We start from the raw sequence: 18,119 nt of genomic DNA, 5'->3' as shown, positions 1-18,119 counted from the left end.
CCATGTGATTAAACACGTTGGGAGCTCCTCATGAAACAAGACTACTGATACACTTTCACTTGGATGTTTTTTTTAAAGATGTATTAAGATCCTTGTTTGTAATCCTCATTACTTTCTCATTATAAACGTTAATTCTTGCAATAAACAGTATGTATCAAGTAACTGCACGTTTATAGTTTTATATTTGTAATATATTTTTTTAAATTTAAGATCCTTCAGTTAAGGCATTGATGCAAAGAGCTCATAATATGTACTTCCGTTTCCTTCTGTCTAGACAAAAGCCAACATAGACAACTGTTTATAAATATTTAAACAAAATAATTATAACATTGAAGAAAATCCTTTTCTGGGTTTCATCCTTATAATTATGTGAGTACTGCTGCCAGTGTAGTAACAAGAAACCAATATGGTTCTTAAACTTGAGGAAATCATTATACTCTATGTTGAACTTGAAAATGCATTCCCCAAACTGAACAAATCTGATATATGATTTGATTTGATTAATTCAAACCATTAGACTAGCTTTCATACTAATGCAGTAAGTTTGCAAGAAGTTTCTTTTAAGAATTTTTTAAGTACATAGAAGAAACAAATGCCATTTTAAAGTACTTTAACTGTGCTACTTGAAAGACTAGATGAGTGGTGAAACTTTTTGATATTTTAGAAGAATTCATAAAATACTTCAACAATGAAATGACAGTTTAAAATGTACTTTTGTAAATACCTAATAAATAATGTGAAAAATGTTATTCAAAACAATAAATACATTTGCAAGTTAATTTTTACAGTGTCTAATAGATTGTGGAATAAGGAAAAGAGTATATGTTGATCTTTGTTATGCTCTTGCATAGATAAGATGCATTTTCTATGACAGACTTGAATCCTTGTGTTTTCTGATAGATCCTTTCCAGTAATTAGTATTTGTGGCATACAAACAGCAAATGATGTAAAATTAAATAACATAGGTTTCACTATTATGATTAGTACTGTGACAATGTCTTGTTTAATAAGAGATTTGTGCTTAAAATATATCTTCTTGATCTTCATAATTAACACACATGGTAACTGCATACATTTTCAGTCAGTTTTTAATTTTATGAATTTTTCTTGTAATATTTTGTCATTTTTTAAATTGTGATTTAGATCAGAGATTTTAAGAAATAGTCTGTCAAGTCTCTGTTTACAGGACGTTCATTACCAAAATGACACGTGATTCATCAAGTACTACAATTGCCGTACCTTGTGTAAAGGGGCACTGCAACTAATTTACCATAAAGCTTAGAAAAGCAGTTAATTTTTTCTTTTTAAAAAGTTGCTTGATCAGCAGGAGATTGATTAGAGCATTACTTCTTTTAGGGCTTATTTTTGTGGGTTTTGGGAGTATTCCCACACATCAGTGCATCTCTAATAAAATTAAAATGTTTTCCTAAACAACAATATAATATTCCAATAAATAATTGTTTTCTTAAACATTGGTTTTTTTTTTCCTATCATCTCCACATTTTAATCAATGCTTAAAGCTTTGCATGTCTTCTTGAAACACGTACAGGGTGAAGAAGGAAAAGAATGCTTTTTAATAAGTTCTCTAATGAAAAGACTACTTGCATGTTTGACTAGGCGTTCCCAACATTATTATCAACATTAAAAAGTTTTAATATATTGAACTCTGTACATGTGTGGTAGTTGGAAGTGCCCAATGCTACTACAAAGTACAGATTATAGATATTCTTATGTATACTGGTTTCATTTGACATTGTGCACATTTATTTCTTCTCTCTTGTGTACAACAAATCCCAGCTTTATTTAGTGTTTTGTTTAACATGCCACAGATACAGCTGTGCATGTTTTTTCTTAGTTAAACTGGAAATGCATGACTTAATCATGAAAGAATATCTTTTTCAGCTGTGACAAAGCACCGTTATAATTTATATAATGTTTTTGTTTTTGTGTTAACTGCTTTTCATCTTGTTTTTGGCTTGCCGTTAAAATTGAAAAAAGTTTAGTTTCTGCCTGCTTCCGCCAGTGTGGTATCAGTGCGTGCTCCCCAACCTCTTCCACTGTCTGCTCTTTATGACTATCCTCATTACTCCAAATAGGGCTGGCTACTCATCTGTAGTTTTATAATATAATTGCCTATTGATAGATAGATAGATACTTTATTAATCCTAAGGGGAAAATTACATACTCCAGCAGCAGCATACTAATAAATAAATATATATATATATATATATATATATATATATATATATATATATATATATATATATATATATATATATTAAAGAGTCAGGGCTCCAGACAGAAAAAATAAATTTGGGAGACATTGGCTCCTAAACCCAAAATATTTAGGAGCCAAATGCTTTTTTTGGGAGCCATAATCTCTAACGCATGCCAAATGTGCAATAAACAAATAATAATATTTACTTGTATTGTTTATTTGTTTCTTCGGCCTACCTCACACTGCCTTTCCTTTCTCCTGTCTGAGCTATTTGACCTGCCTACTAGCGTCCTCTGCAAGGTGTTATAGATAATAATAACAGAAGAATAAATGACACATAAATGTGAACAGTGCAAATGTTTACTAATAAGCAATACTTCAAGTCCAGAATCTTATACACAACATGTGTAAGGAACACTACAAATACAAACACTGAAAATGTCTTACACATAATAACACAAGAATTAACACAATAACAAACATTATAAACAGTCATTTCTGAAATAATCATTTCACAATGAGTGTACAAATATAAAGAAATTAATTACTCTTCAAGTTCACTGTCACTAACCATTACAATGTCAGCATCATTAGGCCAGCCAGTATACTTTGGTCTGCGCTTTTTTTTTGCTGGCTGACAACCAGCGCTTTACACTGGGCTCTGGGTCAAAAAGTTCAAGTGTAGGGCTCTTTGTACTGATCCTTACCAAGTCTTCCAGTGTTTCTACACTTAGGGAGTTGCGCACTTTTGATTTTATTCTGCTTTGTGCTGAAAATCCTCGCTCGCACTGAGCTGCAGATATCAGAAGCACCAGCATTATTTTGACTAAGTGAAGCAGATTTTTAAAATCTGTACAGAATGGCTTCTTGCTCAGCATCACTGTCCATAGGTCACCATAAGTTTTATCCACAAACTGACCCTTCACTAATATTTTCAACATTAGCCATTCCTTCTGCACAGCTGTGACTTCACAGCCATTGTTTGATAAGAGCTCCCTGTACCATTTAACAAGTGTGTCTATTTCACACTTGCCATAGCTATCAATGTCCTCTGGCCATGCATCATGACAAAACACTGAAAATGACTTGATGATTTCTGATCCCTTTGAATGTCCGTGCTGTGTAACACTTGACATCATGTTTGCAAACCTGATCTCCAATTCTTTAACAGTAATGTCAACTGTTTTTTCAATTGCGGCCTTTAGATCAGTTCTGAATGTGGCCTGATTTTGGGGGCCTTTCATTTTGGAAGGTTATGACTGTGTAGCTACTTGCAGCCCTCTCACCTGTTTGTTGATGGCCCTTCCTGTTGCACTGAACCTTCAGGCTGAGAACCTATGTGCTGTAAGAATTCCTGCAGCTTCCCTTCTCTCAAAGCATTTTCCTTAAATCCTTTAATTGTTACTACACAGCCCACAATTGCAGCAACTGCCTGATGAAGTATATGAGAATTGTTTTGAAGTGTAAGGCTCAGCTTTGAGACCTCTGAAAAAAGGTCATGTAAAAAGTGACAAAAGGCAATGAATGACAGGCTTTCCATTTGCTGAACAATGTGTTTGACTCTTCCCTTTATGTCTGTGTTTTTGGACATGACTGCAAGGTGCACCACATGATAATGCACAGCAGTGTACTGCCCCTGACCTGTTGCATAGCTTGAATGGAGAAAAACTGAGAGTGCCCAATAAATGTGTGGCAACCAGCGCTGAGTTTTTACTGGTGATGGGTTTTGTACTGTGCATCCTAACTCTGCTCCTATAGCCTTCAGCTCCCACTTGCTTTTGGGACTGAAATGATACATTTTCCACACTAGTTGTAGAAGGTCATAAACTTTTTCAATCATTGGCACTGACCTTTGTGTGTTTAGCATTGCCAATTCCAGCCGATGGGGTAGACAGTGGAAAGACAGAGCATGTTCACCTATCTCTTTTTTGAAAAGTGCCCCTGTTCCCCCTGTTGCACCCATGTTCACGCTTGCACCATCTACTCCAAAAGCACTAATTTTATGTACCCACCAATTTGGATTGGTTGGGTTAGCATTCTGAAGCAGTGATTTAATAGTGTTTTGAATCCCATCTGCATGGCCATAATCAATCTCGGCCAAACCTACTAGATGAGTCTTGGGTGTTCCATCAGATACAACATACCTACAGTATGTGTTGACAATGTCTTTCCCTGAGACATCTGTTCCACAATCAGTTATAACAGAGATGTAGTTTACCTTTAAAGCTTCTTCCAGCACACTACTTTTTAGTTCATCTACAATGCAATCTACAAACTCTGCACATGCTGTATCATTATCATATGTTTTTGACACATCCATGCCATTCTTCTTCATCAGCAGAATTTGAGATTTAAACTTTGTGAACGGTACTTCTTCCAGTGCAATCATATATGCTGCATTGAATTTTATTTTTAATTCTTTCATCTCATTTTCTGTCACTTTCTCACAAGCACATTGCACTACCTTTGCTTTGGGGGTGTCATGAGAACCAGACCTTGCGATCACACAGTCTCTGGCATTCTTGTTTTTCTTACTCTCACCATGGTTGTTTCCTTTTTAAAACGGCTCGTACCACAAATGAATTCTGTTTTACCAGAAATTTCTTGTCTGGCTTGTGCACAAAAGCTGCAATACATCTTTCCTTTGTCATACCGTAACCAAGCCGCTTTAAACTGTCTTCCAGGCGTCGAAGCCGCAGGCGCAGAAGACTTTGCTAACGGGACAGAGTTGTCATCCTTTAATAACTGTACATTTCTGGACGCTGGTGGCTGTACCTCAGATAACCCACTGACTGAATTATCTTCGGTTTGTTCAGAAGTAGACAAGGCAGTATTTGGACGAGTGGGCATTGAGAAAAACTCGGAAATTTTTTGTTTGCCCATTTTGTGTGTTACATGGAAACTTAGAACTTTACGCGTGTTACTTGGAAAGTTAGGACATAATTCTAGGAGTAGTCGTGGCCCGATTCTCTTCTATTTCAGATCCCTATCCGCAGCAGTTAGCGAGATGACGTTTGAAGCAAAGTGGGCGTGTTAGATGATGCCTCGCTTCGGTTTGGCTTTAATCATGTGATAGTTTAATAGGAAAGGCAGATGCGGGCTGAGAGTGTTTGCACATAATTAAAAGCTGTTTCTGCTGCTTTAAATTTAAAACTTTTCTTAGATTGAGAGAGAGAGTCACCACCGGCGACTGGAATGAAAAAACTAGTCGCAAAATAGAAAATCAAGTCGCATTGGCGACCATTTTAGTCGCCATCTGCAGCCCTGAGAGTGATAAAATTGCAGGTAAAATGGACAATAACTTTCTATAATGTTAACGTTTACCCCCCGGGTGGAATTGAAGAGTTGCATAGTGTGGGGGAGGAACGATCCTCAGTCTGTCTGTAGAGCAGGACAGTGACAGCAGTCTGTCATTGAAGCTGCTCCTCTGTCTGGAGATGGTACTGTTCAGTGGATGCAGTGGATTCTCCATGATAGACAGGAGCCTGCTCAGCGCCCGACGCTCTGCCGCGGATGTCAAACTGTCCAGTTCCATGGCTACAATAGATCCTGCCTTCCTCACCAGTTTGTCCAGGCGTAAGGCGTCCCTCTTCTTTATGCTGCGTCCCCAGCACACCACCGCATAGAAGATGGCGCTCACCACAACTGTCTGATAGAACATCTGCAGCATCTTATTGCAGATGTTGAAGGACGCCAGCTTTCTAAGGAAGTATAGTCGGCTCTGGCCTCTCTTGCACAGAGCATCAGTATTGGCAGTCCAGTCCAATTTATCATCCAGCTGCACTCCCAGGTATTTATAGATCTGTACCCTCAGCACACAGTCACCTCTGATAATCACGGGTTCCAGGAGGGGCCTGGGTCTCCTAAAATCCACCACCAGCTCCTTGGTTTTGCTGGTGTTCAGGTGTAAGTGGTTTGAGTCGCACCATTTAACAAAGTCCTTGATTAGGTTCCTATACTCCTCCTCCTGTCCACTCCTGATGCAGCCCATGATAGCAGTGTCATCAGCGAACTTTTGCACGTGGCAGGACTCCGAGTTGTATTGGAAATCCAATGTATATAGGCTGAACAGGTCCGGAGAATGTACAGTCCCCTGCGGTGCTCTTCCGTTGCTGACCACAATGTCAGACCTGCAGTTCCTGAGACGCACATACTGAGGTCTGTCTGTAAGATAGTCCACGATCCATGCCACCAGGTATGAATCTACTCCCATCTCTGTCAGCTTGTCCCTAAGGAGCAGAGGTTGGATGGTGTTGAAGGTGCTAGAGAAGTCCAGAAGCATAATTCTTACAGCACCACTGCCTCTGTCCAAGTGGGAGAGGGATCTGTGTAGCATATAGATGATGGCATCTTCCGCTCCCACCTTCTCCTGGTATGCGAACTACAGAGGTCTGAGGGCATGGCAGACCTTTGGCCTCAGGTGGTGAAGCAGTAGCCTGGTCTTCATCACATGTGACGTCAGAGCAACAGGCTGGAAGTCCATTTTTCAAGCCGCAAATGTTACCGAGTATCAATCTGTGTCTACAGATTGCACCTATTTTGCTAAACACAGTAGCCATGTTGTTTCAGTAAGGTAGTAAAGCATAAAGCAAACTACTGTTATGAGATTCTGACATTTTAAAAGGATATTGGCTGTGCCTGTCATTTTGCCAACTGCCCTGCCAAATCTTCCACTGTGGCACTGCTTCATTCTCGGGGCAGTGCCCTTGCTGCAGCCTGTGGAATGGAAAAGAACTCTGCCCTAGGGGTGTAGGTTCACCTTGTAAAGTCATCATCAAATGCCCGTTATTGACATTCTTGATGTTAATGCATAGAAGTGAATTGTTGACTTTGTTTTGTAGGCAACTAGACATTAAGAACTGAAAGCACACTTACGATCTCTTTTATTCTTTAACTATAATGAAGTTTTGTTCTTAATTTCTCAAAGATTGCCTACTGCTGCTAGATTTATAATTGCATGCTTGTGCTTCAGTTATAGAGCATATTGAGCAAGCGTGCAGTATGTAATCAAGTGGCAAGAACTGAACAGATAGGCATCCGTTCATTAATTCATTCATTCACCTTCCTAACTCTAGGGGCGTGTGATATTGGCAACAAATTATATGTTGATATTTTCTGTGACTTTGACAGTAATGCTAATTAGATGATATTTTGCATCCTTTAAAAACTGGTTTGTAAGTCTTATTGATCTAGATTGGTCTTCATAATAGGATATTAATTGTAGCTTAAGGAAAACATGTCTTATTGACTTACTTAAAAGTGAGGTAAAGTAACATTTAAATCACCAGTGAATGTATTACTGAGGTCAAACAGTGCAAGTATAAGTAAACCATATCAAACTGGCCTTACAGGATTTACACAAAAATTGCACCAACAAAAACACCAACAAAAGTATTATAATGAGAGCATTTTAAACAGACATTTACCCTTAATGTAAACAAAATATGAATCCAAAGGAAATAAAATGGTAATCATAATTGATATACAGGGCATGAACATTACAGTCTGGATAAACATAAATTGCTCTGCTGTAATGTGAATTGTGCAGCATACAAGCGAGAGCAAAAATCTATAACCTACTGTACTATTGTACCATGCTGATGCCCAAAGAAATTATGGCTTGATTGTGTAAGGGATGATTAGGCACGATGTTAAACACTGCTCCAAAGATGCCCCTGATTGGAACAAATAGAAAATGATCTGCTGAAAAGGGGACTCTACGTCAATATGTGAAAAGGGCTATGAAGTAGATTAATCTATTTATATTTTTTTCTTCGCTGTAGGCACAATAATAAGAAAGATGAATAATCCATTTATCTTCCTACCCTGCTTGCCCAGAGCAGGGTTGTGGGGCAACTGGAGCCTGTGCCAGCAAGCATCAGATACAAGATATGTACAACACCTGGACAAGGGCGCACACACATGCACACTTAGAGGCCAACCCCAGTTTGCTACTATATTATTTAAGAGCGCATTTGTCTGTTGTTTACAAGCAATGGCAGAGCATATCTGCTGCAGAAACAGAATGATAGAAATAAAAATAGGATTATACGTGTAAGTGCAATATAACTTGGCATTTGGGGCTTATTAGGGTTGTCATAAATGCACCCACAACAGAGGTTGTTTGCAGACAAGTGAAATACAGTAGTTGCAAGAATCTGGGATAAAACGATTATATCTAGTTTCGTTTTGTTATCCCATGGATACGTCATAAATACTGAAGGCATATTTTCTGAAATCATAACTTTTCATGCTGTATAGTGGAAATATTTGGGTTTGGTTAAGTTCTAAAGCTTTTGCATTCATCTATGAGCTAGTGAACCCTTTATTGCCAAAAAGGTGTTTTTTAAAAACAGCAAATTTATATATACTGTACCATGATTGTGAAGAAGTAACTTTTGCAAAATATCAAATTTACCCTTTAAGGCTAATGCTACACTTAAACTGTGGCTTTGGGGGGAGTGTTTATTACAGTTTTGCAAAAACATACACACACATTGCCAGTAACCGGCATTCTATCCCTCAGTTTATAATTGAAAGTATTAATTCTTAAATGTGTTTTGAATTTGCCACTTACCTTTGTGTCCAGATTAGTAATTTAGTAAGGTAAGGGAAGCATGTAATGTTTACTGGTACAAGTCATGAAAAAGAAAATAATAAATGTGCTTTTGGGTTAATATTATATAAATAACAAGGAACATAATTTCAGACATTTTTAAAACTGGTGTTATCTTTAGTAATTAATATGAATGGAAATCTATTTTGCTATGTTTACTCACCAGTTCTTTATACCTAACCTTTTGTTTTGGTGCAGACATCTCAGGGTGTGCAGGTAAAGCGCTACAAAACTCTGGCAGAATTGGTCCAACTTTACTTGCAACCTAACCAAGGCCTTGTGACCACTCTGTTGTATCCTGTTGACAGAGAGAAAGATAATCCTGAAGACCGTGATTATTCTGGTAAATATTTCAAAGTCTTTTTTGACTGTAGTCCTTTTTTTGACTTTTTGTTCCTGTGTACTTAATCTTGAAAAAGTATTTTTTCTTAGATGTGTGTTATGATTCTCACAAAGATTACTAAAATGGTCATTTCACTTAAACAAGCTATTGAAAGTTTATGACATTAGGTACAGAAAAGAAGATTGGGTATGAAGGAAAAAAGGTTCTAAAACAGTAATACATAAAATAATTATATATATTTTATATATATCTATACTAATAAAAGGCAGAGCCCTCACTGACTGACTGACTGACTGACTGACTCACTCACTCACTGACTCATCACTAATTCTCCAACTTATATATTATTTTTATATATATATATATATATATATATATATATATATATATATATTGTAGTACATGGCCGGCCGTTCATCCCGGCCAGTACCCCCGTGCCGCCAGATGGAGCCCTCCTTGCAGCATAGAGGTGCCCCGAATGCCAACAGGGAATTATGTACAATGGATTTGTAATGCACAGCCCTGCTGGATACCATGGGGGCCGACAGGAGTCGCTGCAGGGAGGCCCAGAGACTATTTGCCTTATGCCCAGGAAGTACGTCATAGTCACGTGGACAATGGGAACGATGTGCTTCCTGGGTGAAGAAAAGAAGAATTTTATCTGACCCGGAAGTGTTCCAGGTCACATGGACAGAGAGGGTGAAACGCTTCCGGGTCAAGGACTATAAAGGACTGTGGGAAATCCCAGGCGGGCAAGCTGAGTTGGGAGGCAGGGTGACTAAGCGTCTGGGAGTTTGGAGGATTGGATTATTGTATTGGATTGTATTGTTTATTGAGTATTTGGGAGTGGAGAGTGCTTTGTGCACATTATTATTATAATAAATAATAATTGGACTTTTTATTTGGTGTCTGGCGTGTGGTCTGAGAGTACAAGGGTGCGAGAAAAGCCCTAATCTGTCACTATATGTGTGTGTGTGTGTGTGTGTGTATATATATATATATATATCTATACTAATAAAAGGCAAAGCCCTCACTCACTCACTCACTCACTCACTGACTCATCACTAATTCTCCAACTTCCCGTGTAGGTAGAAGGCTGAAATTTGGCAGGCTTATTCCTTACAGCTTACTTACAAAAGTTGGGCAGGTTTCATTTCGAAATTCTACACGTAAGGGTCATAACTGGAACCTATTTTTCTACATATAATGTAATGGAGTTGAGTTGGAGATGGCCGTGGGGGCGGAGTTTCGTGTGACATCATCACGCCTCCTACGTAAGTACGTAGAGAACAAGGAAGAACTCCAAACAGCGATGAGCACAAAACGCCATTTCACAATTGAGAAGGCAGAAAAACATTATGAAGCAAATGATGCATACAAGCATATTCATAAGTACAGCTACTGAAACAAAGCACGGCGTGAACCGTAAGTTTATATTAAATTAAGTTCATAGACAGGCTGCCACTAGCGCTTGTAATTTAGTGCCTGCCCATATAAGGCCGCCCATCAGCGCAATCCAATACAAACACTGCCGGTAAATATTCACATGTGAAGGACTGTGCTTATGCAGAGGAAGATGAGATGGTCAGGATGGTGTTTGGCACAAACTCATTGAAACTGCGAGAGAAACTTTTAAGTGCCGGGTCTTAGCTGACATTACACGAGATGGCACCAGCACAGCTGGGAACCTTCGATGCAAGAACACCAAGCGGCTCACGTGAACTGACGCAGTGCACAGACAAAAAGCAACAGTTCCAAAGAGTGCTGAACAAAAACCGAATTACACAATTGAGAAGGCAGCAAAAAAATATGAAGCGCCTGATACATAGAATCATATTCATAAGTGCAGCTACTGCGAAACAAAGCACACGGTGGAAAAAGTGAATGTCCGCTAAAGGAAGACAGTGTAAAAAAACCCGTGCATGCAGTTTGTCACATCTCAGATAAAGAGGAAGACGAGCTGTTTATTGATGCAGTAAGAAACTAATCGATGAATGAAACCTCTTATCTTTACAACGATTGACAAACACGGAATGTAACTTGAACACAACACATCTACAAATACGACCTGATTGAAACAAATAATGATAATCAAATCCTTGATGACAGCAACATTCAATAACACTCACAAAACAATTACTGTATATTGACAATCATGTTACGTTATTTTTAAAATGTTCCCTTTTCTTTTTCATAACTTCTACTTCTCCACTGCGATACGCGGGTATATATATAAATGTATATATATACCCGATCTACAGTACATACTCGCATAGACAAGCCACACGCTGTGGCTAATTGTAGAGTCTTAAGCCTCTAATGCCGACATTCGAGGTTCGATTCCGAGAGGGATGCACTGAGTATGTACGCGCTACCGATTCATTTTACCTTCAGATCTCCTTGGTTTGGGACGTATGAAAAATATTAGGTTAACAGAATCATGTTACGCTATTTTTAAAATGTTTCCCTTTATTAGCACAAGCACAGCTGAGAAGCTTCGATGCATGTACTCCATAACGCGCTAAAAATAACGATTTAATCACACTTTCAATTCCAAGCAAACGGAACTTTTGTCAATGCATGATTTCCTGGTACATCCATTACACTGATGCACACATCACAGCTACAAAAATGTTAGAGTCGGAATAAAGCGCTCCTACGACTGATCATTTCGACTTCCCGAGCGAAGCCTTGATAAAAGCATGGTTTTGTGCACACTGAAAAGCAAGCAAAATTAGATGCATTACAGAAAGCGGACTTTGTGGCTCTTACTGGGGATCATTGGACTTCCGTGACCGTTAGTAATTCTAATTACATCTAATTACAAAATGTTCAATGATCACACTGTTTTAGCCTAATGTACAAAATAATTTTGGCTAATGTTACTCAGAGTTTAAAGATTAAGTTGGTCAAATTACCTTTTATGTTTCTGACTTATTTTTTTAAGAAGAAAAACTGCACTTTATGTTGAAATTTTGGTTATTATTATTTAAAGACAATACTATTCTGAAAATCTACTTAAAGTACTTAAACTACCACTTTATTTTTAAGTCTGCCCAATTTTAACCAGGGATGATATTTTTGTTTCTGTTTTGAATTCAAATGCAGTTTAAAGGCTTTTTTTCAGAAATTAAAACAGCTTCAGTTTACAATATTCATGTCCATGTCTATTATTTGATTCTGTCACCCACTAAAACACTTTTAAATTAAAAAAAACATTTGCGATTTGGGGCAAATTTACGTGTCGATTACATACGATTAATCAAGATTAATTCTTACACAGCCTCTAATTAATTGGATTAATTTTTTTAATCGAGTCCCACCCTAATATATATATATGTGGATATATATATGTAGATTTGTATATATATATGTGGATATACAGTATATATGTAGATATGTATATGTGTATATACAGTATATATATATATGTGTGTGTGCGTATATACAGTATGTGTATATGTATATATATATGTATGTGTGTATATATATATATATATTTATATATATATATGTTTATATATGTGTCTGTGTGTGTATATATATATATATATGCCAGCAACACTCATGACAATGACAAAACAATTACATTGTCAATCATGTTACGTTATTATTAAAATGTTTCCTTTTCTTTTTCTTCTCCTGCCAATCGCAGGTATTTTGCTATATATATATATATATATATATATATATATATATATATATTTTATATATATATATATATATATATATATATATATATATATATATATATATATATATATATATATATATATAGATAGATAGATATGACAACAACACTCATATCAATGACAAAACAATTACATTAACAATCATCTTATGTTATTTTTAAAATGTTTGCTTTTCTTTTCATAACTTTTTAACACACTACTTCTCCTGCATGTAAGCTGGTATTTTAGTATATATATATATATATATATATATATATATATATATATATATATATATATATATACACACACAGTGGGATGCAAAAGTTTGGGCAACCTTGTTAATAGTCATTATTTTCCTTTATAAATCGTTGGTTGTTACGATAAAATATGTCAGTTAAATATATCATATAGGAGACATACACAGTAATATTTGAGAAGTGAAATGAAGTTTATTGGATTTATAGAAAGTGTGCAATAATTGCTCAAACAAAATCAGGCAGGTGCATAAGTTTGGGCACCACAAAAAAGAAATGAAATCAATATTTAGTAGATCCTCCTTTTGCAGAAATTACAGCCTCTAAACGCTTCCTGTAGGTTCCAATGAGAGTCTGGATTGTGGTTGAAGGTATTTTGGACCATTCCTCTTTACAAAACATCTCTAGTTCATTCAGGTTTGATGGCTTCCGAGCATGGACAGCTCTCTTTAACTCACACCACAGATTTTCAATTATATTCAGGTCTGGGGACTGAGATGGCCATTCCAGAACGTTGTACTTGTTCCTCTGCATGAATGCCTTAGTGGATTTTGAGCAGTGTTTCGGGTTGTTGTCTTGTTGAAAGATCCAGCCCCGGCACAGCTTCAGCTTTGTCACTTATTCCTGGACATTGGTCTCCAACTTCCCGTGTAGGTAGAAGGCTGAAATTTGGCAGGGTCATTCCTTACAGCTTATTTACAAAAGTTAAGCAGGTTTCATTTCGAAATTCTGTGCGTAACGGTCAACAATGTCCGCCATGTTGAACTTTCTTATTCATGGCCCCATCTTCACGAAATTTGGCAGGCGGATTCCCTGCGCTAGCCGAAACCGATGTATGTACTTATTTCGGTGGTATGACGCCAATGTCAGCCACCATATTGAACTTTCCAACGTCACTAATTCTCCAACTTCCCGTGTAGGTAGAAGGCTGAAATTTGGTACTTATTTCGGTGGTATGATGCCACTGTCGGTCGCCATATTGAACTTTTCAATGGTCTTTGTTACTTATGGGCCCATCTTCAAGAAATTTGGTACGCGGGTTCCCAACGCTAACTGAATCCTACTTGCGTACATATATACTGTATGTCCATAGCCTGCAGCTCGGTCACCGTGTGAGGCGGCGTTGGGTCCCCAATCCCAACGCCTCCCACGTTGTTGGCTGCCTACCTATATAAGGCCGTCCGTCACTCCAGTCTCTACATTCCCTTCCTTGCTTCGCCACGGTATTCACGTCTCCCTGCTGATAACTACAGCCTTTTTTTTTAATCCACGGCTTCTCCGCTGTTTTATTGTTCATTTATTACGATTATAGTTATTGTGTATGTATTTTAGACTTACTTTACATTGTTTAGGTACCCATTTCCTTTATCATTCCAACTGTACCCCCATTAACATGTCTATCGAGGTGATCACCATCGATCAAAGAACTGTCACTTACCAAGTGGTTTCCATGCCCGGAGATGGCACCTGCCTTTTCCATTCTTTTGTTACATGTTGCACGGCCATATCAGGCTCAATCTTGATATCCGGAGGAACATTGTGTCTTATGTATTGAATGACTAGGACAGGTTCAAGGTGTGGACTGATGACGGTACAGGAGATAATTATACTACACAGGAGCACTAGAAGAGTGAAATGCTTAAGCCCTTCACCTATGCATCTGCATGTGAGTTGATGGCTGCCGCTGAATTGTTCGGTTGTCGCTTTCAAGAGTACCGAAATGGCCAAATATTTTACATCTTTGGAAAACCGCCAATGCCTCTTAAACATCTTAGATTCACAGGTGACGATTTCAGTAGTGGACACTTTGATGTTTAGAAATGTTTAAACTCTCAAAAGCTGGATGTGAAGTTATCAATGAAACTGGTTGTATACTTACAACGCTTGACAGGTGCTGAATGTCTCTTCAACACAAGTCCTACAAATACTGTCGTAATTGAAACAAACCATGAAACTCAAACCGATTATGACAGCAGCAATCCAAGCTGTGAGATTTGAAACAAGATTACTTTTCACATGGCCAACTGTACGTTGCATGCTGAAGAGTAAGCTTAGCGCACAGCTTGGTCATATTGCAACCGGAGGGCCAAACAGACAATGTGATATAGAAAGAAATCTTTAACAAATAATTATTGGTATATTTTCCCTCAGTTTAAAAATGTTTAATTTTCTTCTTAATAAAAATTTGAAGGCAGATCTTTGCTGCTGCGAAGCACGGGTATTTTGCTATTATGTGTGTGTGTGTGTGTATATATATATATATATATATATATATATATATATATATATATATATATATATATATATATATATATATATATAGTATTCTCAGAAATCTAAAATACAATTCAGGATTTTTTAATTATTTCTAGATAGCTCAAAATAGCTTTATTTTTTATTTTAAAACATAATTTAAAATCAATTTTGAAATATAGTATCTCTAAATATTAATTTGCCATACTTATACTTACTTGCTTTAATCCACACTGTGAGGTAATCCCATACTTGCTCTAGGGTTTTATAAATTAACGAAATATTTGTCTGGTTACAACAAAATTGACAACTTAATCTCATTCAGACTTCATTTCTACCTTGCACTTAATAATGCAGGGAATGAATATGTAATGTCCTAATGAGAACTAGCTTGATTTCATCTTTCTGTTGCAGATGGTGAAGATGAGAAACCCCCACTGCCTCCTCGTACTGCATCCACAAGTAACCCTGCCTCCTCAAGTTCTGCAGTTGTTCTTACAGGACATGATACTCACAGTGAAGGGTATATAATTTTTTACTTCTTTTGAACTTGTATATTTCATATTATCTGAACAATGTCAATTTATTTTATGCAGGCAATCTTCAAATTAAATTTATAGTACATGTCAAAGCATAATATGTACTGAATAGGGCAGTAAAGTTGTACCAAAAGTTATGCTCATATTAAAAATAAATATTTTAATATATTTGAATGTAGGTTAAAAGATGTAATTACTACTACATGTGTGTTTGTATTTAATTTGACCCTTATATGTTCTGTTAATATTATCATTGCTTTTTTGCTTTTTGTGTTTCATATGGGTTACTTACGACTTGTATATACTGGCTCTTGCCTACAAAATTTGATTTTCTGTGCATGGAAAGTGACATGGTCAAACAGATAAGTGGAACTGGGACATATCACATGCCTGTAGTGCATATTTGAAACCCATACAACATCGCTCATGATTACTTAAACACGTTAAACATAGTCGTTACTTTAGTCCCAGCCCCCACCTCCAGCCTTCTGCTCTGTTATATACTTTTCCACTGGTGCAAAAGTCAGTGTCCATCTGTATTTTATATAAGTCGTGGCAGCATGAATCTATTCACGTTTCACAAAAGGAATTACTGAAATGCACTAAATGTTGCATTGTAATGATCTTTCAAGTATCTCCCAATCCTGTTGTATTGTTATTTGGCTTACACTTTTATTAACAGCAACTTAAAAACTAAACAAATCACATCACAAGAAGTGTAATTTGTAGTGTTTGTACTAAATTAAAAAATTTTCTGTCATGTCTGCAATATTCAGCTTTGACCACTTCCCTCCACACTGCTCTCCCAGTCATTACTTCTACTGCACACATCCTAAGTGCTGTAGTAAAATACCCAAGTAACTGATTTTCTGTTTTTAATAACTACGGACAAAACTTTCCTTCCCCTGCGTCCGCATACTCTTCTATATACCAACTCTTTAAATACAGTCGCTTTCTCTAACGGAGGAGAGCCCTGATGACCTTCGAGCAGCTCAGCCACCCCCGGGAGTTGGCAAGCAAAGCGAGTAAGGGATGGATTCAGCAAAACTGTAACACATGTAAATCTTATTTTTTATTTCAACTTTGTTTTTGTGATTATGTGTCACATCTGCAGCCGCCAAAAGACATGTGTTTATTAAAGTGGCTAAGATTGTTTCCTGGCACCGCAAATGCTATTTAAAGTGGTGATTTTAAAGCTGTTATAATATTAAAGGAAAAATCAGAAAAATGGAAATTATTTCCCATTAGTTTTAATGAGAAAGGAAACCAGCTGTTGCAAAGCCATTAAGCATTCAACATGGAAAACAACAGCAAATCAGGGCTGTCATATTCAAGACTGAAGCGGCAAAGGAACAATATGATACTTCTTGGGCACTGGAGAAGGCTTTAGAGTGTGTTGTTAATATAACTCTTAACTAAAATTCAGAGCATTGTGGTAGAAAAATCTATCCAAACTAACGATTAAAAACAGTAACACAATGCCCAGATCAGGTTGCCATAAAAAAAGGGACTGTTATTTTAGGATCAAATGTTGCGTTTGCTTTTCAGAAATTACTGTATATAGTTTTTTTTCCCCATAAATGTTTCTAATTGGGTCCTCCCTGCGTGGAGTTTGCATGTTCTCCCCGTGTCTGCGTGGGTTTCCTCCGGGCACTCCGGTTTCCTCCCACAATCCAAAGACATGCAGGTTAGGTGGATTGGCGATTCTAAATTGGCCCTAGTGTGTGCTTGGTGTGTGGGTGTGTTTGTGTGTGTCCTGCGGTGGGTTGGCACCCTGCCCAGGATTGGTTCCTGCCTTGTGCCCTGTGTTGGCTGGGATTGGCTCCAGCAGACCCCCGTGACCCTGTATTCGGATTCAGCGGGTTAGAAAATGGATGGATGGATGTTTCTAATTGTATTCAAACAACCCTAATACTATATGACTTTCATATAATTCTGCAGGCTAAAAGTTAAGTTTTTTGAATTATTTTAATCCCTTAGTGTGTAGTTTCCTTCTTATACAATTCTGATTTCTTAATGTAATATACTAACTGTATCAAAAAACTTCATACAGAAAAAAATGTTCTGTTAAATGATTAAAACATTTTAGATTCATTTGGATTAAAAAATTACAATAACTGATTTTTTTTTCTGAGGAGGAGAAACAAATTAAGGTAGTTTAGTCCTTTGGAGAGATAGGCAGAGTATGATTGAGTGAAGAGTAGCAAAAAGATGGAGGTGGA

The 18,119-nt window shown here is 37.2% G+C and overlaps 1 protein-coding gene across 3 annotated transcripts in view; it reads left to right on the top strand.

Moving 5' to 3' along the window:
* Nucleotides 1–18,119, top strand: part of inppl1a (inositol polyphosphate phosphatase-like 1a) — a 203,546-nt gene that overhangs the window by 91,274 nt on the left and 94,153 nt on the right. For all 3 annotated transcript variants that reach the window (XM_039745658.1, XM_039745657.1, XM_039745659.1), the window contains exons 3-4: nucleotides 9,033–9,177; nucleotides 15,773–15,881. In XM_039745658.1, coding sequence (XP_039601592.1) covers nucleotides 9,033–9,177; nucleotides 15,773–15,881 — 254 coding nt within the window. The remainder of the gene's footprint in view (nucleotides 1–9,032; nucleotides 9,178–15,772; nucleotides 15,882–18,119) is intronic.

Source organism: Polypterus senegalus, chromosome 2, assembly GCF_016835505.1.
Source record: "Polypterus senegalus isolate Bchr_013 chromosome 2, ASM1683550v1, whole genome shotgun sequence".
In the NCBI taxonomy this organism is placed as follows: Eukaryota; Metazoa; Chordata; class Cladistia; order Polypteriformes; family Polypteridae; genus Polypterus; species Polypterus senegalus.
The sequence above is the reverse complement of the archived record's forward strand: the minus strand, read 5'-3'. Positions and strand labels throughout refer to the sequence as shown.